At 43.6% G+C, this 23,788-nt stretch overlaps 2 protein-coding genes across 2 annotated transcripts in view; one reads left to right on the top strand and one right to left on the bottom strand.

Moving 5' to 3' along the window:
* CD109 (CD109 molecule) overlaps positions 1 to 23,788 on the bottom strand; it is a 120,599-nt gene that overhangs the window by 14,945 nt on the left and 81,866 nt on the right. Inside the window, exons 22-29 of the mRNA XM_005312517.5 lie at positions 19,128 to 19,272; positions 18,071 to 18,247; positions 14,842 to 14,923; positions 8,851 to 9,079; positions 8,077 to 8,242; positions 7,104 to 7,294; positions 2,105 to 2,260; positions 1,951 to 2,016 (exon numbers count right to left, since the gene is read on the bottom strand). Of these exons, the coding sequence (XP_005312574.2) occupies positions 1,951 to 2,016; positions 2,105 to 2,260; positions 7,104 to 7,294; positions 8,077 to 8,242; positions 8,851 to 9,079; positions 14,842 to 14,923; positions 18,071 to 18,247; positions 19,128 to 19,272 (1,212 nt within the window). The remainder of the gene's footprint in view (positions 1 to 1,950; positions 2,017 to 2,104; positions 2,261 to 7,103; positions 7,295 to 8,076; positions 8,243 to 8,850; positions 9,080 to 14,841; positions 14,924 to 18,070; positions 18,248 to 19,127; positions 19,273 to 23,788) is intronic.
* On the top strand, positions 20,619 to 23,160 carry LOC135982247 (uncharacterized). Its single transcript, XM_065588019.1, has 2 exons — positions 20,619 to 21,596; positions 22,591 to 23,160. The coding sequence occupies exons 1-2, from the start codon at positions 21,020 to 21,022 to the stop codon at positions 23,064 to 23,066; spliced, it is 1,053 nt and encodes a 350-aa protein (XP_065444091.1). The 5' UTR covers positions 20,619 to 21,019; the 3' UTR covers positions 23,067 to 23,160.

The raw sequence follows: 23,788 nt of genomic DNA, 5'->3' as shown, positions 1-23,788 counted from the left end.
GTTTTTGAATCTTAGTTATCATGGTAGTCTATTAAAAATGTACATTATACAGTATTTCTCATTAATGGTGAAGGTTAAGTAATATCATTGCTTTTGGAAACCATCTCCGCTAAGTTCTCCTCCCCCAGCCCTTTTGATATGATGGATGAGCAAATGTTGCCCCACTGAGATATTCATTCTCATCTTGGCCCACTGTGTGGAATCTAAAATTATTCTCTAACATATTGGAACTTAGTTGTAAACACAACTAGCATTTATGTAAATGCATAAAAAAGATGGATGATTTATGAGTCTGCCGTCATTGCAGCTTGATGCTGAATGAACAACGTACATACCTTTAACTGCTGTTCATTTGATAATGTCCAGTCATGCAAATTTATTTGTGAATGTCACTTATCCAAATAAGGACTTGCATCTGAAGAAGTGAGGTTCTTACCCACGAAAGCTTATGCTCCCAATACTTCTGTTAGTCTCAAAGGTGCCACAGGACCCTCTGTTGCTATTTGGATAAGTGACATTCACAAATAAATTTGCATGACTGGACATTATCAAATGAACAGCAGTTAAAGATATGTATGTTGTTCAGCATCAAGCTGCAGTGACTGCAGACTCATAAATCATCCATCTTTTTTATGCATTTACAAGTCCTTGCATCTGAAGAAGTGAGGTTCTTACCCACGAAAGCTTATGCTCCCAATACTTCTGTTAGTCTCAAAGGTGCCACAGGACCCTCTGTTGCTTTTTACAGATTCAGACTAACACGGCTACCCCTCTGATACTTATCCAAATATTTATCATTTTAAAAGAACAAGCTCTCAGTTCTCTTTCCTGGTCTCCCAGCTGTGTCAGGACATCAATGAGAAGGTCAAACAGATTATAAGAAACTGGAATTGGAATTGGAATTTTTTCTGACTTAAAACTTATGGCCAGGATAGATTAAGCTCAATTTTCCCTGAGTAGGCATAGTAATGGTGGGAGCCTTTTCAAGCATTGTGGTAAAACAGGCTATAGCTACCAGATATACAGTGATCTCTATTTTTCAATAAAGAAGAATGGGCTTAATCTTCATGCTAGATAAAATCTAGCTTTTCCATACTGTCTGCTACAGGGTTTCTTGCTCCTTCCTCTGAAGCACCTCGCAGTGACTACTGTCATATAGGATACTGGACTAGATGGATGGGAGGCCTGATTCAGAATGGCAATTCCTATATTCCTACTTTTCCCTACATATATTGCCTCTGAAATTTCATTGAACATAATGAATAAGATTCCCTTTGGCAGCTGAGCTCTGCTAGCTAGGAAACTGAGAAGCATAAGGGAGCCAGTTACCGGTCCCTCTGAGGACCAATCGGTGCCAGCCCTAGGTTAAGACAGAGAAGACAAAAATTAAGTTAGGGCTGCTTGAATTCATACCATGAGGTCCTCTGGATCCCAGCAGAGGTTTGGCAAAGTGAAGTTCCGCTACACTTCTTTCACTTCTTTTCCTTCCCTCCTCCTCCCACATATTTCCCTTATACTGGGAAGTATGTCTTGTTAGAGTAGCACAAAATGGCTGAATCCTGCTAAAGAGAACTTGGCCTTCTTCCCTTTCTGCCCTAAACAGTTGTGAAGTGTTGCTGTACAGTATTTAAACAACTGTGACAGTTCAGAAGTGGGAAAGGTAATCTATAAATTACTAAGAGTGTACCCATGTTCTGCACTGATTTACAACCTATCCAATCACACTGGCTTCAGTGACTGTGCAGTGAAGTAATATATTTTATTGGACCAACTTTTGTTGATGAGAGAGACAAGTATTACCTCACCTGCTTTGTCTCTTGTCATATAAATACAAGATTCTTCCTAGTTATCTAGTTTTATGAAATTTCCTATTAACATTCTTTCTTCAAAAACCACATTTTAAAAGGGATCTTAAAAAAAAGAGTAAGTATAAAATATCTTCCTGCGTACCTGAAAGATGGCAAACCCGACACCCTCTGCTGAAACTGAAACGGCCGTCGGTTGCATAGGTGCAATCTGAAAGAATGACATGGTGATTTAAACATATTTAAAATATCTTCAAGTGACAGGATTGATTAGAATTCTTCCTCATTTTCTACAGTACCTCTTTGGTCTGAAGAAGAAAACGGTTTTGAGTATCAACTGAAAACGTTACTGGAGCTTCCCGACTAGGTCCAGTCACTGTTAGATCAATTCCTGTTTTTCTGGAAGTAATGAGAGCTGCAAATATACTCAAGGCTTGCAGGGCCACGATGGTGTCCTGTTGAGAGAAACACATGCTTTTATATTAAATATAAAAGCCTGCAAACTAGGTGAGTGCCAGTATCTGTTAAATTTTGTCTATACCCAAAAGTTGCATTAAATTAATGCGACCTCTTAGCATGGACACTCTTAACCTGATTTAAGAGTATATACATAAGGGTTGCATCTATTTAATAAAATAATCAGTTCCTAACTAATTCAGGTAAGTCAGTATGTAGGCTAGGTCTTAGATAATTGGGGCTTTCTGACCCTTCTGTGCAGACTGCACTGTCCATCTAGCTGACAGTTTGGTAATGACAACCATTTCTGCTGGAATATTACTACTGCTTCCTCCACAGATAAAATGAGATATTAGTGATAGTCACAATGGGCCACATCCTAAAGTCCTTACTCAGGGCCAGATCAACCTCTCCCATAGTAAACCCAGGAAAGAGGAAAATCCTGTGAGGATTACCTCACAGTTACTGCCATATCATTTCGTCATGGGGGTTGGGATATCCCCCCAACTCCAGACCCCTGAGATATGCAGATAGCCAGGGTCATCCATGGGGAGATCCTGTATTTCTGCTCAGGTTGTGGGTCCCTGGTGCTCCCATGCCATGTTCTCTGGCATCACGGCTCTACTAAAAGGCCTGACTCCCATCAGAGCAAGGGGGGTTATAGTAAAGGAAATGCAGCCCCAGATACTCTTGGAACTTTCTTCTGGGGCTGTCTCTGGACTGCAGCTTGATTTTTATTTGTAGATGCCATGAAGGTCTGTGAAGTTTATAAAGGCCTTGGCCAGTAGGAGGACAGTTAAGGAAGAAATGAGCCAGCCACAATCTGGCCTAACCAGAAATAATTGTAACTATCAGACATTCTACAGCACTTTTCCAGAGCGGCTCGATCACAGGAACAAAAAAGCTGTGCCTCTGAGACACTGCAGATGTAAAAAACAGAAAATGTAAAAATAATTTTTGCCCAGTCTTACAGCCAGCTTTTCAAAGAGAATTCCCCTCAGCTTCTATGACCTTTTGCTCCCAACATTTTGTGCAATCATCTGAACCCACAAAACACAGTATTTGTTTGTACATCATCATTCTGCAGGCACACAAATTCTCCTTTTTTAGGTGCAAAATATCTGGGTGTGCAAAAGTACACACCTAAGTTAAAAGGCAGTTTTTCGAAATTTGGCCCTCGTGTTTAGTATGGGATCTGAACAAGACAACGACTTAATTTGAGTCTTTACATTGTCAGAGAATGGATTAAGTTTAAAGCATTTGCTATTCTCTTTACAATTATTGCAACAATAACAGATTCATGAACTGTAATGTCCTGTTCTCATTATAATTGTGTCATGATTATCAGAATTTTAATAACTCATATTCTGAAAAATATGGTGATGAGTTGTATTTCTTTGACCTTTTCATAATTCAGTTATTTAATTTATTGTCTATTCTTAGCTGTTGGTAATAGAAACACTGGGCTCTGTGGGTTTGGCACACAGGGGTTTTAATTATTCAATCTTAGGTCACCTTCTAGTAATAGGAAAATTGTAATACGACAGCAAACATTCATTAACAATGCAACTCTGACTGTGCCAGTCATAAATATAATAGTATGTGCTGACTAGTCAATCAGGAACATCAGAAATCTCTATTTTTTTTTGCTCCTGGCCATGTTCTCAAATTATCTACTTCACTGATTCCTTAAAATCTGGAAAATTCAGACTGAGTGGTGAAGTTCACAGAGGACTGAATCACTACCACTTGGAATTCCAGCCTGAGGACTTAGATGAAACGGTATGGTAGAGAAGATGTAAATTATGGACTACAGGAGAAAATCAATGGTAGGTTGCAACTGGTAGACATTTCTCAGGAGAGGACCAAGATTTACCCTACAAGAACACTGTCTGGTCTCTCATACTTAAAGATGATGGTCCCTTTATAGTAGGAGAACAATCAATAACAAAAAATGGGATAACTGTCACCACTCTACTCAAATTTCAGGTGTTTGGAAACCAAACGGATTGATGGCCAGATCTTACAAGACCTCTCTCATACTGAAGTGAATGGAACTGCACATCGTATTAAGGACTAGAGGATCAAGCCCATAAACTCCATCCTGAATGCAACTGCAAACACACTATTACTCAAACAAGCTCTCATGTCAACATGGATGAACTGTTACTGTGATGCCATGCAGACTGAACAACAAGGATATGAAATATTTGAGGTTACTTGTAAGTAAATGGCTAGGAAAAATAGCAGAAGAGAATATTAATCCCTTAACAGAATTTCAGCAATTCATATATCAAACTGGAGCATGATGTCCATGAGGGATGTTATAAATATATTATTCTTTGGTTGAATTGAGCATTAATCCTTTATAATTGTCCACACGCGCGCGCACGCACACACAAATTAAAAATGTTTTAAAATAAAACATTCTGATCATACTTTATATATTGCAGACATACAAATTAGAAAGTAGTTTATGATAGTTTAAGTTAGAAAAGTATGTCACAGACAGCCAACAGCTGTCTAACCTCACTGTTCGATAATGACACAAACTCTCCAATATGGAAATCTCTTACAAGTCAGGGAAATGCTCTAGCTAATATAAAATAATTCACTCTTTAAATGTAACAAAGATGCTTTGGGGTCACACACAAAAATTAAGTAAGAGCAAGCTATAAAGACATTATTTCCTTTGGAGAAATGTCAAAATTGAAATAGATGAATCTAACCTTTATTGTGAGAAACAGTGGATAAAGGGATGGATTAAATTCATTGGTGAGCTTCACCATGATGGTACTACAGTGACATGCTGCTAGATTTTTAAACTCCAAAATAAAAATACCATCTGGAAAACAATCTGAAAGCTATTTGCAACTGAGATATTGCTTTAATCAGTCTTTCAATTAATAATAATAGAAGTAACTTGTTACGAAGAACATCCTTGAATCTGTGGGAAACTGTACTGGTTTCACAAATTTATTCTTCATTTAACAGAACTAATATCTCTCAGATTACTGTTGACATTTGAAAAATTGAATTGAATATGAACTTTGGTAAAAGGCAGTGAGAATGAGATAAGACATTGTACTTGACTGAGACCACATCTTACAATAAACAGCTAGCTTAAACTAATGCATTCTCAAGTACTATATAGATCCTGTTGGATGCCAACACAACTTGGGTAATGTGGTCTCAATAAAATGGATACCTGCTGGAGGTACCGAAGATCTTTCATATTTACTGGGCATTCAGAAATTCTGCCAATACTGGGGATGTACTACAGATGCAGTTAAGAACAACTGTAATTTGACAATGACAACTGGCTATTCTTCATGACTATTCATTGACTCCAAAAACAGAAACAATTTTCGAAGAGAGTTTGGCAGTTGCACTAGTGTGAAATGTCCCTTATTGTTGCTAGTAATTAATAAAAACAATAAAGGGCCAGACCATGTCATATTGATTTATACATAAAGTGAGCCCTACCAGTGCAGAAGGGAAGGTCAGCTGATTACCCGGCACCATCTCCTCTGGCCTGTTTCCACAGATACCCTGTCCAAGGGTCCAGGGTCCCACACACAGAGAGGGGAAGACCAAGGGAGGAAGCGTCAGGAGCAGGGCCAGGGTAGACATTCATCATTTTCCCCACAAACCTTGGGGAATCTGCAGGACAGCAAAAGCCACTGGATGCCATACTTTTCTGCAGCATCTCCATGCTGAGAACCCCTATTTTCAGGTATGTGCTGGGGCAGCCACAGGCAGAATCACACTGCCACGGAGCTGAAAGGAGGGGCACAACAGTCCTCAGAACCAAGTCAGAGCCAGTGCAGGGACGCTACATGCATGGCCCTGTGCATCCCCTGGATCTCCTGATAGCAGCAACATTCAAGGGCCAACCCCTTCTCACCGTACAGTGGGCAAATCTCACCTCTATCCCTAAGAGGAATACAGAGGAAATCCATGGGCTCTCCCACACCTCCCCCCAACTCTCCTCTGTGGCTTTCTCAGCAGGAGGGGTGACCTGGCCTAATAATGACCTCTTGCATTTAGAGAACATCTTCCATCTGAGGGTCCCAAACACTTTAACTGAGTTCAGCCTCACAACAACCCTGTGAAATAGGGAAATACTACAAAGACCAAAAAAGAGAGATCTCAAAGATGTTACCAACAAAATAGGGTGCAGATACGGTGTGAGATGCAGAATGCAGCACAATATGCAATCATTTAATAAAATAATAGATTTTGTTTCAATATCATCCTCAATAGGAAAGATATATAAATGCAGGTGAGAATTTTTTTTTAGCTGAAAATATCACTTCCTCCCCTCAATTTCAGTTCTTGTTGCTTTCTTTTTAATATTTTCCCTTTAAAAATATTTGAACTGCTCTTCTTTTTCTTTGTTTAATATGTTTATTAGAGAAAATGTATAGTCTGTGTATAGACCTAATCCAGCAGAGACTTTAAGCGTGTGCTTAATGAGAACTATTTGTTACAGAATAAGAAACAATCAATATATGCTATAGAAACGTTTAAAAAAATTAAAAGTGAAGGCCCAGATGTTTAAAGGTCTTTAGATGTTGCCACTCTCACGTTGCAATGCCTGAGGAGCCTAAAACTCATTTTCAAAAGTGATTTAGGCACTTCAGTTTAAATCCCATTGGCCATCAATGGCATTTAGGATCCTAAGTGCCTAAATCACTTTTGAAAATCAGACTTAAGCATTAAAATGCTGAGTGCAGCAACACCTAAACACCTTTAAACATCTGGGCTGACGTGTATATTAGGAAAGTACATTTATGTATAGCAAAGCATCAACAAAGCTTCTAAAGATGACTGTCTGACCTGAGTCGACGAATAACCTCCAAGATGGTTTCTTTGCTGGCTTAACCATTTCATAATAGGGATCCCCTCGGATAATCTATCTTGCTGAAAGTGAGAGAGCAGAGCATAAGCTGCAAGTTCAATGTCTACGGAGCGTGGCTGCCATGAGTCAGACAGTTGAGGGGCTGGAGACGTCCAGAATCGAAATTCTCCTGGAAAAGAGATCATCACTGATGTCAGAGCCGAAGCCATGAATAAATGCTCAATAGCTGAGGAAAAACCTGCCTATTTATGTTTACCTATAGGATCCAGCAAAGCACTTCAGAACATGGTTCAAATTAAGCTTGTGCTTAAATGCTTGGCTGGTTAGAGATGGACTTGGTCATGTGTTTAAACGCTTTACTGAACTGGGGCTGAACGCCAGATACAAAACCCACCAGAATCCATACAATGACTCCTACTGACTTCAAGGGATTTTGGATCAGCCCTTTACGTATAATTATAGAAGGACACAATTCAGAGAACACTTACTAAAGAGGCATAGTGCTTAGTACCAGAAAGAATCCCACTGAAGTGAATGGGACTCATCGTAGTAGTAAGCATTACACTTGGTAGTAAGAATTTGCTGGGCCAGGCTCTTTTGAGGCTTATCATCAGAATAATTCACCTGGTCTGACCCTGTTTAGCTAGCAAGATCTGATGGGCACTCATAACAAGGTGGGAAGGCAGCAAGCTCATGTTTTGCAATAATATAATCACACTGCACACTAGTGAACACTGTCATTAAGGCTGAAACCCCACCTTCATAACAAACTCTATTCAGTTGCATATAGTTTTCATCAGGATTATTGCCCTTTAGGGTTCTATTTTATTCTAAATAGATCCCTATACTGCACTAACAACCTATGTCTGTATGCAGCCAAACAGTGCTTTCTTTTTTTTAAGTTGGAAGAAAATCCATTCATACTACTGCATAAAGAGTTTTTTACAGTACCTTGCTGCTCTGATCTCCGGTTTAGTACATCCAGGGCTTCTTTTGCTTTTATACTTTTTGCCAATGACAATGCATATGTCACAAGTGTCAGTGTATAGTTATCTGAAATTCCTTCTTCTAATTTAGTTTCCAAGAAGTTTACAGCATTTGCTACAACAAGGGTATTCTGGGAATAAAGATTGTATTGAAAGATGTTAATTTAATACTACCATGAATTTAAAAAAGCGGTTCACAAAAGAATGAATGTAAGCAACAGCAACATTACATTGCAATATTAGAGTTTATAAGAAATATGTATTAAGGAAGAGAAATAACATTTTTTTAATATAAAAGAAAATATAGAAAATCTCTTTCAGGGTCACACACATGACCACTAGAGGCATTAAGGCCTCAGCCAACAAAGCACTTACTTAATTTGAAACATGTGAGCCCTCCTGTTTAAGTCAATGGGACTGCTCACACCCTTAAAGTTAAGCACATGCTTATCTGCTGTGCAGGGTCTGGGGCCTCAATTATGATATATTTGCCTCTTTTTCCCCCAACGTAGTTAAGTTTTTGGAAAGATCCATTGAGACTGGATGTTCCACAGTTTTAACACAACTCCTTACTACCAGTAGACAGGAAGGATGCCATCAGGCCGAGGTGTAGCAAAGTTTAACCAAATCATGTGTTATTGTCCTTGTTATGATATCCCTCAATGTCTTTAAAAACTGCAACTGTGATAGTTTAGGAGGTATTTTATTAACTACGAACAATACCAAAGTATTCTAATACCTCATCATTTTGGTACCCAAATAGAGTTGTCATAATGTAAGCTGTGAGAGTAATTGGGCTACTACTTCCTCCTTGAAGTTCACTGTGTATCACTCTTCCAGGTTCCCAGAATTCACCATTAGGTTTCTGATATTTGACAATCCAATCAGCTGTTTTCTTCAGTACGTATGGATCAATATCTATGAATGGACGAGCTTGCAGGAAACATCGTAATACAAAAGCTGATAACCTTGGGGGAAAGGTTAACCAAATACAAAGAATTAATGATATATTACAGCTTCTTCTATTAAACATGTTTTATTATTCAGACTGCTGTAGTGCCCTAAGTGTGCTAAACACTTTCCAAATACAGAGGAAGACACATACCCTGAAGAGTGAGCATTAATCGGCAAGAAACAGCTAAGAACCACTCATCAGCAAATATAGTTATTTTTCCTGTCCATAAAACAACACTTTCTTTATCTCTTCAGCATTTCAAAACTAAATACATATTAGAGGCTCCGATTCTGCCAGCACATGGTAACCTTTAGTCAGCTGTTGCTCATAAATTAAACGTGTGTACATGTATGCAGGATTGGGGCCTAAGTTTGTCAAGGAACTTTATAACTATATTATATGAAGGAGAACAGCAATAAATGTGATTTTAACAAGACACCGTTCCCACAGAATCATAACATCAGAACAACCCTCTGTGGCTTAACTGTGAACATTTTGAAACTTTTCATTGACCTCTTCTTATGCCATATGTACATCCTGATACTACACTATTTATGTACCAAGGTTCACAATCTTGATAGCACCATGCAGATAATTTTATTTTCTCCATTCTATCAATATTAAGCCTGATCCAAAGCTCACTGAAATCAGTGAAAAGACTGACTGACTTCAGGGAGTTTTGGATCAGGCCAGTAATTTAAATCATTCTTATTTAGATGAGTTAGACTGATAGTGACTGCTTCATGCAGCTCATCTATCAAGGTACTTTTACAGAGCCCATCATCTTAGTATCTGAGCACTTCAAGAGGAAATTCAGTCCCTTGAAGAGGGCTAGAACAAGGCCTATGTACCACTTCAATCCCATTTAAGACCTCAAGAGATAACTGGGATCTAAGTGGATGGGATAGGTTGCTGTTAGCAGCTATCAATAGAGCATTTGGAAGCCAGCACCCTCATCACTTAGCGCACGCAGGGTACAGGGTGTGGTTAGAGCAGGAATGGGTTGGTAGGAGAGAAGGGATCACTCACACCTGTAGCGAACCTGATGAGCTAATGAGGTATTTAGCTCCCCAGATGGATAGCTTGGAGAAGAAGGCAAGCAGTATAGAAGGCTGAGCCATGGAGCAGGATGGGGGAGGCTCTGGTGGTGGTATACCTGGAGCATAAGGCAGAAAAAATAAAAATAAAAATAAATAAATAAATAAAAGGTATCTGGTGGACTGTGTGTGCTCTTTGGTTTGTTCAGATGGGTTACCAGCCAGGGTTTCCAAGTGCTGAAGGGGGCACCTGTTTACAAGCAGGGACTTGTCTGGGATCTGCTGGTCAGCCAGAGCAAGGAAGGTTGAGAGGCAGCCTATGTGAGGATAAGCTGAATCTGGGGGGGTAACGGAGGTGCTAATGTTGTGACTGAGCAAAAAAAAGGAGAAGCAGAAGATGCTGTAGGCATTTCAGCAGATAAAGCAACAAGCTCTGCTGGGATGGCAGGTGGAGCAACAGTGAGTGTGTCAGGTATAGCAGCAGTTAGCACAAACTGTGACAAGTCCTGCCGCAAGGCATGGAAGTCAGGGGGCTGGGACACTGTAAAATGGGCCCCAAGGATAATCCTGATGCAGTCTTATGGACTTTTGAAAGAACTGCTAATGGTGTGGCTAGGATAAAGGATTAGGGGCCTACAGTTTAGCACCTTATCTGGCAGGAGAAGCCCAAGCCACTTATATGGCATTGAGCAAAGAGCAGGCCAAGAATTATGAGGTATTAAAAGCTGCTATGCAGGATCAGGTAGGCTTGTCAGCCGAAAGATACAGACAGAAATTTAGGATGGCCAGGTGGACTGTTGAGGTAGGGCCCAGAACAGTCACGCAGAAGGGCAAGGGGGAAAGATGTGGAAGTGGTAATGGAGGTGTGATATTCGAGCACTTTTTGCAGAACCTCCCGGGTACCACTCAAGTCTGGGTGAGGAGACACCAACCAGAGACAATGGAGGCAGCAGTAAAACCAGCCAGCTGAAGCAGATTTTTTTTTTAAAGTGGCATGTCCAACACAAGTGGGAGAAGGGGGGTAATAATGTGAGATTGCTTAGCAGTAAGACCTGCAGGTGCAAGACAGGATGAAAGGAAGGCCATTTCAGCCAGCCAGGATATCACCTGCTGCCAATGAGACAGAAAAGGACTTCCCATATTTGAAATGGAGGAATATTGCAACTGGACTGGGATCTGAAGCTCTCAGAAGGGAGTAAAAACAATTCCTGTAAGAGTTAGCCAAAGACCAGAGATGGGTATTATTGATTTGGCAGCCGATTGATCACTCCTGCAGAGCAGGCTAGTTAAATCACAGTGGGTTCGGGTGTGGGGTGCTCTAGGCATAGAGTGCACACATGAGGAGAAAAAAACGTATCTGGTGGTGCTAGTCCCATTAGAGGTACATGGGAAGTTCTGATGGAAAAGGGTCAGAGTAGGGGGAACTTTCCCCCATCCTGTGGTCCTAGGGATGGATTGGAACACATTCCCTTTAAGTAGGAGAAGAAAGGCCCAGGGGAAGGAACCTCATTGGATGGTAGGAAAAAGGGGACCCCAGGCCCACAAGGGTGGATCAGAATAAATCCTAGATGGGAACCAACAAGCCAAGAAAATGGGATTGAGGTAGGAAATACTGGAGTAGAGGAGAAGCAGGAAAAGGGGATGGAGGAGCAGGGCTCACCTGTACAAGGACAACCCGAAGAAAGAATGGGAGGTGAATCCAATGTACCCCAGAGAAAGGGAAGTTCCCTGAGAGTTTAGGGGGAGGAGAGGCCATCAGACAGTGGGGTCCTGGTGGGGGAGGATGACTGAGAATGCTCTACAAAGGATGGGACAGATCCAGAGCCAAAGTCTGTGGGTTCATTGCTGTTGCGATGACCTGTGGGATGAAATGGAATTGTGGGGTACACCCCCAGCTAAGGAGTTCTTATTCTGTGGATGGAGAATCCTAACAGCTGGCCCGACAGAAAGTCAGACTAAGAGAACTCTAGAAGCAATGAGGCAAAGGCAATCACCCCTATAAGGAAGATCAAACATGTCAAGGAGAAAACTGATCACCACTGGAAAAGGGAGCCCTAACTAAGCTAGGAGAAATAAAGGGGGAAGTGTGTGACATGGTGCTATTAGCAGCTATAAAGAGAACTTTGAGAAGCTAGCACCAGGGTCACTTATAACAACCACTGGTGTAATTCGAGTAGGAGCAGGTTTGGAAGATGGAGAAGGAATCACTTGCACATATAGAGAGCCTGATGAGCAAATGCGATAATTAGTTCACTGGCTGGATAGCTGGGAGAAGGCAAGTAGTCTAAAAGGCTGAGCCAGGGAGCTGGAACTGCTGCTATGTTGGTGGGACCTAGAACACAAGACCGAAGACAATAATAAAGATACTTTGTGAAGGTACCCTGGTGAACTGTGTGTGCTGTTTGGTTTGCCCAGAGGGCTTACCAGCTGGGGTCTCCAGGAGCTGACAGGGGGACCAGTTCAGAGTGGGGCATAGCCCCTGTGCTGGCCTTCTGTGCAGGGTCTAATTTCACCCTCAGAGAGACTGTTCATCCCATGGGCCTTCAGTAAAGAAAGATTTAAAAGATCTTCAGAACTTTGACAAATAATCCTAAATGTATCTGAACAGCTTCAAGGCTGATAAGTCACTCAACAGCACAGCTACGATTTATTTGCTGAGCATGGACAGAACAATGCTCAGAGCTATCCCTATTTTTTGTAATAGCATGAAATTATCTTTAACACCATAATACTTTGGGAGGGATTCTCCCTCCTGCTCCAGTCCTCATACACTGCTGCAGGAGCAAACAGGGATCCTAAAAGCACTTCAGCCTGCTGGGCTGAACCTCCTTCCCCCCAAGCAAAGACACTGTGAAGGACAGCAATAGGCTTCATTGCCCCTCACAAGCCCTGGAGCAGCGGTTCTCAACATGCAGGCCGTGGATCACGTGTATCCCAGTTAGCACACAGCTGCGGATCAGATGTGAGCTAATGGCCACCGGACCATGCAGCAGGGTCTGGATTCCCAGGTGCCTGGCCGCTCCACATGGTGGCCCACAATGATAAATAGGTTAAGAACCATGGCCCTGGAGTATGGCACATATTGGGAATGGAGGAGGGTGGCACTATGGCACAGAGCATTACAGCCATTCTGAACAGCTGTGATTACCAAGAAGCTCCTCAGTGTCAGTCCAGTCAGGTCTGCCATAATTTAAAACAGCTCCCTAAATTATGCTGGGGGTTACTCCGGCCCCAAAGCAGCCTGAAATTGAGAGGACGCAATGGTGGCTTAAAGGCCGAGGAGACTGTGGGTTTCACAGCACAAAATTTCATCCTTTGTGTTGTGTCTAGCAGTCAAATGTGCAGTGTACTTCATTGGTTCCATTATAAAATGCTTTCTGTTCTACTGAGCTATTCTCTGGGATAGAAGAATGACCTCCAAGCATTTCAATCAACAAATCCTCTGATGAAAGTGACTCACTACTCATCTTTTGTGAAGCTAGGGTTACCATATTTTGTGCCTCCAAATGGAGGACACTCCACGGCCCCCGGCCCCGCCCCCAGCCCCGCCCAACCCCGCCCCCTCCCCAAAGTCTCCGCCCCCTCCCCTGCTTCCCGCGAATATTTGAAAGCCAAGCAATGGTGGGTAAATAGTATAATGGCTAACGGGGTCAGGCTGGAGACTCTTGTCTATATGCTCGGGGTCTTACTGATCGCCACATTTGGGGTCGGGAAGGAATTTTCCTCCAGGGCAGATTGGCTGAGCCTCTGGAGGTTTTTCGCCTTCCTCCGCAGCATGGGGCAGGGATCTCTAGCAGGAGGGTCTCTGCCGATTGCAGTCACTAAAAACAGGATTGGGGACTTCAACAGCAGAGTCCAGGGAAGGGGTAGGGACGGTTTTATGGCCTGCAGCATGCAGGGGGTCAGACCAGATGATCATAATGGTCCCTTCTGACCTTAAAGTCTATGAGTCTATGAGTCTATGATTCGCGGGAAGCCTGAAGCAGGTAAGGGGGGTGTGGGGGGAGGAGGCGCGGCCCAGGCTGGCCCCCCGGCGTTTCCAGCCTGGGTCGGCTCGGGCCCTGGGGTGCCGGCCCCGGCCGACCACCCCCCGCCCGCCCAGCACTGCCGGCCCCCTGTGGCCCGGCGCACCCCCCGGCTCCCGGCCCCGCGGGCCCGGCTCCCTGGCTCCCCGTGGGCCCGGCTCCCGGCCGGCCCGGCCGACCCGGCCCCCCGCCGGCCCGGCTCCCCGCCGGCCCGGCCGACCCGGCTCCCCGCCGGCCCAGCTCCCCGCGGGCCCGGCTGACCAGCTCCCCGCAGGCCGGCTCTCCGCCGGCCCGGCTGACCTCCCGATTTTCCCGGACATGCCCGGCTTTTGGGGATTTCCCCCCGGACGGGGATTTGAACCCCCAAAAGCCGGACATGTCCGGGAAAATCCGGACGTATGGTAACCCTAGTGAAGCTAAAAAACTCTGTCCTAATAATGGCCTTAGATCGTCTAGGCCTTAGATCGTCTGAAAAGACAGTAAATTCTGTGTAAGCTTGAAAGTTTGTCTCTTTCACCAATAAAAGATATTCCCTCACCCACCTTGTCTCTTAGAGAATCTTACAAGTTGGCCTAAAGACATACCGAAAACCAGACTGCAGCCATATCTGGGCATTTTTACCAGTTTGACAAATGTTTTAGTCCCAGTGAAATATGCAAATATTTGACAAAATTCCAAACTGAGTATTTTCTTTTTCTGGCAAAATTACTTACCAGGTGCTCCCAGAGGAGTCACTGTTTCCAAAGGCACTGAAAGAGCCATCATCCCTTTGGTAGAGAAGCTCTCTTTGGTAGCCTGAAGAGACCAAAGCAAAGACAGGTATTGTATAAATTACTCTTGACTAGATTCATACTGGAATTTCTTTCTGGGGACTTCGGGAAAGGAGCTTTCAGACAGTGGAGAAAGAGAAGTCAGATTGCTCCAGCAGAATATATTTATGGAGATTTTAAATCTTATGTTTCAAAATATTTCTGCCAAATGTGCAGGAGTAAATATGAGTGAGAGGATACAAAAAAAACCACAAACAACTAGGTTGCAGTAACATGAAGGATCTGTTTATGGAAACTGAGGTGCATGGCTCCCACTCCACCTTTAATCCACCTGTCATCAAGGGACGTCAGATTGGTACACAACTGTACATTTTCACATAACTCCACTGCTGCAGTACCTAAGCCTAAGAGTGAATTCAAGGCACAGTGAGATGTACCATCTTCTGAATAATAGGAAAAAAGAAAAGCAGAAAGGAAAATACTTATCAGCTAGAAAGGCAGAAGATGCAGCAAAAAGTAGTCACAGCTGCCAAATAGCTACGTTAGAGCTGCAGCTGCTCGTCTCTGCCAAATGTAAAGAACCAGCTACCTGTCAGAAAAGCATGCTGGAAAAAATTCCTCTGCAAGGGTGGTCCTACAATGAGGAGGTTCAGCGGTGACCAGCCAGCCATGAAGAGAAGTGCTTTAGAGCAAGGGTTCTCAACCTTTTTCTTTCTGAGGCCCCCGCAACATGCTATAAAATCTCTACGGCCCACCTGGGCCACAACAACTGTTATTCTGCATATAAAAGGCAGGGCCAGCGTTAGGGGGTAGCAAGCAGGGCAGTTGCCCGGGGCCCTACACCCAGGGGGCCCTGCAAAGCTAAGTTGTTCAGGCTTTGGCTTCAGCCCCAAGTGGAGGGACTCAAAGCCTCACGCTTCAGACCAGGGCGGGGAGGTTAGGCTTTCTGCCCTGGGCCTCATTGAGTCTAATGCGGTCCTGCTTGGCAGACCCCGTGAAATCTGCTCGCGGCCCCCCCAGACGGCCCCAGACCCCTGGTTGAGAACTGCTGTTTTAGAGGAAGGCTCTGATTGAAAGACATCCCTAGGTTTTCCAAGATATTTCCTGGTGTTTGACATATGTATGTCTTTTTGTTGATAATATGTATCTTTTATAAAAACTCAGGTATAGTTTGACATCAACCACTTACTGAGTTTAGTGTCCCATCACAACCACTAATAGCAGTACAACATCCTTTTCTTCATATTTTTAACTGCAATGCAAAATCAATGTACATAGATTTTTAAAAAAGGAACGAGTCTTTTAGTTGAACTTTTTGCTTCTCCACTGACTCTTTAATGTCTCTGAAACCTTTTGTCTAGATTCCACATGCTATACAAAACCCCATCCTGGCTGTCTGTATAGCCATATCAATAATAATATTTATTGCACAGTAAGATTAATAAAAATATGTTATGTTATTGTCACTGCTGCAAATATCTTCCAGGGTTTTCCAAAGAATACAATGGACTGGCACAGTTCTTTCAATGGCACCATGACAATGTATATTGTATACAGAGGTCTGGATACATATATTAGTTCCATTGGGATATGTCCATCAGCTTGAATACATGCTTGGTGAGCTAGCCAAGTATGATATGGTTAGTAAACTATAATATTGACAGCACAATTTTAATAACCAGAAAATAAAACTACCCTTATGGAATACTGCATTTTCTCCAATGGAGTTCTACAATCTAACAGATTATTTAAACATTACTGCTGTGTTTTTGATCACTACCTGCCCACTGACTTAGTGTATGACCTTCAGGAAATCATTTAACCTCCTTTATCCCATCTGTAAAATGGATATAGCAGTGCCTCCTTTTCTCTTAACCCTCTCTGTGAACACTCTTATTCCACTATAAGAGGGCCTTTTTCTGGGTTTTTTTTTTTTTAAGAGCACTTCAGGAAATTGCTTACGAACTTGAGAATAGCTGTTAAAATAACAGCTCTCTCTCTTTTCTCCCTCTTCCCCCTCTTATTTTGCAACCAAACTATGTAGTAGGGCTGGTTGAAAATTTTCAGTCCAACTTTTGTTTGACAGAAAATTGGGTTTTTAAGAAAACAAAATGTATTGTGAAAAGTGTACTTTCCATGGAAAACTTTCAACTTTTTCATCGAAAAATCGAACACTGGAAAACCACAGAATTTCAGCCAAAAACAAACAAAAAAAATTACATTTGGAAATGCCACCATGATGCCTTAAGGGAGCTGTAGTACCTCATGCCCCCATTATCCTCTATAGGCCAGGTTCCCCAGGCAGACCACATCTCCCATGATGCATTACAGTGGCTAAACAAGCGAGGACACTGTGGTGCATCGTAGGAGTTGTAGCCTGAGCCATAGACTAGAATGGGGGCATGAGGCACCCAGAGTACAACTTTCACTGCAGTAGCATTTCCAAATTAAAATTATTGGTTTTCAGCTAAAATTTTTCTGTTTTCAATTAAAAAAAAAAAACATGAAAAATTTTGCTGAAAACAAAAAACAAACACAAGACTGTCTTCATCTAAACTTTCTGCAGGAAAGAAAACTTCTGACAAGCTCTACTGTGAAGCTCTGGGGTGACCAAAGTCTAATCACCAGGCCAAGAAGAACTCCTGGAAACTACACCATTGAGAATATTTCTATTCACAGGATTATTTCTCCCTCTAGTGGGAGATCAGTCTAGGAAGCTAGGTCAAATTTAGACCTGGTATCTACTGTAGTCAAAGGAGTTCTATCCAGGATTAATCTGTGTTTTCTAACTAACTTGCAACCCTTTATGATGCAAGAAGCAGTTAGAAATACTCAGACTTATGCTGTTTTATTGGCAAGAGATAACCAGCTCCAAAAATGATTATATGGATCACCTTTTACAGGGCAATTTTACCCTGGAAAGTTACTATACACAAATGGGATCTTCATACTCAGCAGATCTTACTTTAGGGACAAATGTAAAATTATCTGACTTTTTAGTATTGTCAGTCCTGGGGAACCAACACAGCTACAAATAAGCAGGCTCCTCGTCTAGCTCACACATTATCAAAAGAATGGTGAATCAAATTCCAAATGCAGGGCCACAAATAAAGTATTTTCTACCAGTATGATATTTTTTTAAATCTAGGATCTTCCCTGAAAGTTTACAGACCTTCTCTCATAAATGATGTAGCCTTCAGTTTAATATCTTCCTTCAATTGCCTTGTGTTAGTCAGGTATTCCAAAACATAAATATTCGGAGCAAAATTTATCATGTTCTGTTCACCACAGCCATAAGGCATCTTAATCAGTGATTCCAAGCCATTGATAGAAGGCCCAAGAATATCACCTGAAAGATAAAATTAAAGTTCAGTGCATATAAATGTATGCATACCACATAGAGGGTGGGGTCACTTATACTGTGGAAGCATGTGATATGTTGCATTTTTCATGTCCCTTTAGCCATCTCATCTGCACACTGCCCACTCACCTATCTGCCCAGGGACTTATTCTAAGATTTCAAACTGCTCAGCAGTCACCGTTTTCAAAAACAAAATAGAACCTCCCACCCCGGGCCATGTTTCATTAATTGTACACATTTGCAATTTCTGTCCCAGAATTATACTGGCCTAGAGCTTCCTTATTAAAGGCTGAATCTCTAACCATATGAAAGAGACCCCTACATGACGAAAACACTAACTACCATAATATCCAAGTAAGGTTCAAATTCCTCTGTCTTAAACAGGCTCCATAGAAACCTCATTCTTAGCCCAGTGGATGATGAGAGAGGACTTTGGGCGTTAATCAGGGCAGTATCCATCCCAACGGTCTAACATTACAATTAAGCCAATATGAGTACAAACACAGTGTCATTAAAACCACAAATCAGCAACCACCTGGGACCAAATCTTGTTCACTTTACTCACACTGACCTCCACACTGATTTCAGTGAGATTAACCATGTGAGGCAGGAAAGCAGACCTGGACCAAAGGAAGAACTCTGCTATATGGAGAACCCCTCTGCTAGTTCTGTAGGGGAATTGGGTAGACTGGCTTCTCAAAAACAGTTATAATGACAGTGTCACACCATACCATATCTGGGAAGCTATGTGAGTTGAATGTAAATCCAACACAAGCCCAGCAGACAGTTTTATATTTACAGTCTGCAACAGAGTAAGACAGGTTGCCAGAAAATAAATGAAGGTGTAAATAGGATAAATAATCCTTACCAATAACAGTGACTTGTACTCTTTCACTGCCACTTACTACATCAGGAGGGAAGGTGAAATCCACAGTTTCTGATACAGTTGGTGGGTTATTCCCAGTCAAATCTAAAAGACGTGTCTGTGAATAAGACTGTTCCAGTCCCTCAGCCTATCAAAATCAACAAAAAGGATCACTTTAATCTCCAAACTTTATGTGCTGTCTTTAGATTTCTCTTTGTGCTAGTACAAAAGTATTTGTCGGATCGTGAGATCTAAACTGCTGCTAACAAATGTTTTCTGCTACTTGCTAACACAGCAAGAAGTAGAGTATTGACTCATCTGAGCTGTATGCACATGTATATGTTTCTTAAAAACAGCAGGCACTTCCACCTGTAGTAATGGCTTATCAAGATGAATTGTTAATAACAAACAATAATATCCAGAGCCTGATACAAAGTCCACTAAAGTCAGTGAGAATCTTTCCATTGATTTCAATAGGTTTTGGATCAGGACCATGGAGAAGAGCATTCTAGGACAAAGGTGTGTTCTTTCACACAAATGCAACACTGTAATGCTCAAAGCATGAAATTTTGCTCTCAGGGGGAAATTCACCCTGTGCAGAGGACAAAGTGGTGGGAGGAAGGAAGGGGATGATTCAATGGTTAGGGAGATGGCCACAAATGCAGGTTCAAGTCCTTACTCCACTACAGACTTCCTGTGTGACCTTGGGCAAGTTGTCTAGCCTCTCTGTGCCTCAGTTTCCCACCTGTAAAATGGGGATAATAGTACTTCCCTACTTCTCAGAGTGTTGTGAGGATAAATACATTAAGGATTGTGAGGTGCTCAGACATGATAGTAATGGGGGTATTATGAGTACCTACAGGTACGTCTACACTGCAGTTGCAAGCATGCCTCCCAAACAGACTCGCGCTACCTCTGCTCAAGCTACCGCGCTAAAAATGGCAATGTGCATGTTGCAGCATGACTGGTGTCACAGGCTAGAGACCTGAGCTTAGACCCAGGGGATCAGGCAGGCCGGGACTCAAGTGGCTAGTTCCAGCCACTGCCCGTACTGGAACATCGACACTGCTATTTTTAGCATGCGAGTCTGCTTGAACTAGCACAAGTCTGTCTATCTGGGCTGTGAGGCTGGCTCCCAGCTGCAATGTAGACATATCCTTAGACAGTGCCAGCACAAGTCTGCTTAGAGGATGATGTGTTTGTTCTCTACATAGCGGTAAATTTCACCGTTAGAGTCCAAGCATGAACCCTTACTAAATTGCACTGAATTTAAAGGGACTACTCTTGCGAGTGAAAATAACTTGTTTGAGCAAACGATATAGGATTGGGCCCTTATACCTAACTTAAATAGGGTCACACTGGTGTAAAACACATAGAATTTGGATGGGAATTTTAGTTTCTTTATTTTATTTACGAATAATTTTTTGGCTAACTTTCTCTAGGGTGACCAGATGTCCCAATTTTATAGGGACAGTCCCGATTTTTGGGTCTTTTTCTAAGGCCTGGTCTACACTAGGCGTTTATGTCGAAGTTAGCGCCGTTAAATCGAATTAACCCTGCACCCGTCCACACTGCGATGCTATTTAGTTCGACATAGAGGTCTCTTTAATTCGACTTCTGTACTCCTCCCCGACGAGGGGAGTAGCGCTAAATTCGACATGGCCATGTCGAATTAGGCTAGGTGTGGATGGAAATCGACGCTAATAGCTCCGGGAGCTATCCCACAGTGCACCACTCTGTTGACGCTCTGGACAGCAGTGCGAGCTCGGATGCTCTGACCAGCCACACAGGAAAAGCCCCGGGAAAATTTGAATTTGAATTCCTTTTCCTGTCTGGCCAGTTTGAATCTCATTTCCTGTCTGGACATCGTGGCGAGCACAGCAGCACTGGCAACGATGCAGAGCTCTCCAGCAGTGATGGCCATGCAGTCTGTGAATAGAAAGAGAGCCCCAGCATGGACTGATCGTGAAGTCTTGGATCTCATCGCTGTGTGGGGCGATGAGTCCGTGCTTTCCGAGCTGCGATCCAAAAGAAGGAATGCAAAGATCTACGAGAAGATCTCTAAAGACATGGCAGAGAGAGGATACAGCCGGGATGCAACGCAGTGCCGCGTGAAAATCAAGGAGCTGAGACAAGGCTACCAGAAGACCAAAGAGGCAAACGGACGCTCCGGATCCCATCCCCAGACATCCCGTTTCTACGAGGCACTGCATTCCATCCTCGGTGCTGCCGCCACCACTACCCCACCAGTGACCGTGGACTCTGAGGATGGGATACTGTCCACGGCCGGTTCCTCAGACATGTTAGGGGACGGGGAAGATGAGGAAGGAGATGAGGAGGGCGAGGCAGTTGGCAGCTCTCACAACGCTGATTTCCCCGACAGCCAGGATCTCTTCATCACCCTTACAGAGATCCCCTACGAAGCGTCCCCAGCCATTACCCCGGACACAGAATCTGGTGAAGGATCAGCCAGTAAGTGTTGTAAACATCTAAACATTTATTTTTAACAAAACAGGAATATTAACAATTAAAAGAATGGGTTGTTCATGATTAGTGTGCCCTAGGCGCTTAACGGTTTAGTAAGGGGCAGTGCAAGTTTTGAAAAGAAATCTAGCAATGTCCGGTTTTCAGTGATTGTCCTGCACAAGCCGCTCTACTGTGTATTCCCTGCTACTGCAGCTACAGTAAAATGCGGTCTATATGTGCGGGGATAGAGCAGTAATCCTCCTGGGACATCTCGATGAAGCTCTCCTGGAGGTAACTTGAAAGCCGTTGCATGAGGTTCTTGGGGAGAGCGGCCTTATTGGGTCCTCCGAAGTACGACACGTTGCCGCGCCACGAGATTATCAGGTACTCGGGGATCATTGCTCTGCACAGCAGGGCGGCATACGGCCCTGGTCTTTGGAGGCTTTCCCGGAGCATTCTCTCTTTGTCGCTCTCGGAGATCCTCATCAGGGTGATGTCGGCCATGGTGACCTGCTTTTAATTAGGTAGGGGAATGTTAGTGTTGGGACTGCTTTCCCGTTCCTTTACAGAACTGTAACCGCTGGTTTGCAGCCACGCGGTGGAGGCGGGAGAGGGGCAGCCGAAAGGGATCGTTCCCGGGGACAGCCGCGAGGGGGTGGGACAGGGGCAGAGTTCCCGCTTGCCGGATTGCTGGCAGCAGGGACTGACATTGATTTAAATGTGAAATGAGGCCAGTGGTAATATAAAAGTTTTAAACTGCCACAAGTGTACGGCTTACCATGTCTGCCTGCAACAGAAATTCCGTTGTGCTGCCTCGCTTCTCAAATGTGCTGTTCAAGACCCCAGGCACAGAATGCGAAGGCCGAGAATTCGACCTTGTGCTGAGTGCGCATGTGAAAGGTGCTGTGCATGGTCTTGTTCACAGAGAAAGACTATGTTCTTTGTTCACAACTACATTTATCTTTCAGAGGAATTCACTCCCTTTTTCCCATTTCCACAGCCCCGTCTGCGACTGTCTCACAACCTAGCCTGGAATCACACTCCCAGAGGCTAGCGCGGATTAGGCGTAGGAAGAAGAGGACACGGGAGGACATGTTCTCTGAGCTTATGGCCTCTTCCCAAGCCCAGGCAGCACAGCAGACCCAGTGGCGGGAGAACTTGACCCGAATGCACCAAGCCAACATGGATCGGGAGGAGAGGTGGCGGCAGGAAGACCAGCAGGCGACTCTAACGCTGCTTGGACTACTGAGGGAGCAAACGGACACACTCCGGCGCCTTGTGGATGTTCTGCAGGAACGGAGGCAGGAGGACAGAGCCCCGCTGCAGTCCATCTCTAACCGCCCTCCCCCGCCACCAAGTCCCATACCCACCTCACCCAAAGTGCAAAGAAGGAGAGGCGGCAGAGTCCCTGCTAACTCTCACTCCACCCCTGCAGAGAGCTCTAGTAGCAGAAGGCTCTCATTTCCCAAAATTTGAAAAGTTCTTTCCTTCCCGCCTGACACAAGCCCACGTCCAAGTTTCACCTCCCAATGCCATGTGTAGTTGATAATAAAAAATTCGTTTCTGTTAACTACTGTTTCAATCATGTTCTTTTGGAGGAGGAGGGGAAAGGGGGTTGGAAATTGGACAGGACAGTCTCCTTTGGCAGGGTACATAGTCGGGGGCAGGCACAGCAGCAGGGCACATACACAGTGCAGTGATGCAGTGACTAGTTGCCCCGGTTAGTCTGGGAGGTTGTTTTGATGTAATGTTGGGGGGGGTGGGTTGCTCTGTGACTTTGTGGCGGGGGAGGGCAGTTACAGATCTTAAGCGCCGGTCCTTAGACAGGATCACAGAGCCACACAGCATGGGATCTGTAACCGTCCTCCCCCTGCCACAAAGTCAAATAGACCTCCCATACACACAGTCCCGATCAGGAGGGGTGACAGGCTCCGTTGAAACAAGCATCCCACCGCAGCGGAGCCTGTCAATCCTTGAGTTTAGAAGCTGCATTCGCATCACAACACTAGACCCGCCCCGCACCACAGTCTGCGTCCCAGTTTTAAAAAATTCCCGCTAAAACAGTATTAAAGAAAACGGTGTGCTTTAACAAAGTAGAACTATTTTTATTTCGACACGTGTGTTGGAGGGGGGGTGAAGGGGGTATGTAACTGGATAGGATAGTCAACATTACCTGGGTAAAGAAACGGGGGCAGGTT

Source organism: Chrysemys picta, chromosome 3 (assembly GCF_011386835.1).
Source record: "Chrysemys picta bellii isolate R12L10 chromosome 3, ASM1138683v2, whole genome shotgun sequence".
In the NCBI taxonomy this organism is placed as follows: Eukaryota; Metazoa; Chordata; order Testudines; family Emydidae; genus Chrysemys; species Chrysemys picta.
This window is presented reverse-complemented; position numbering and strand designations above follow the sequence as displayed.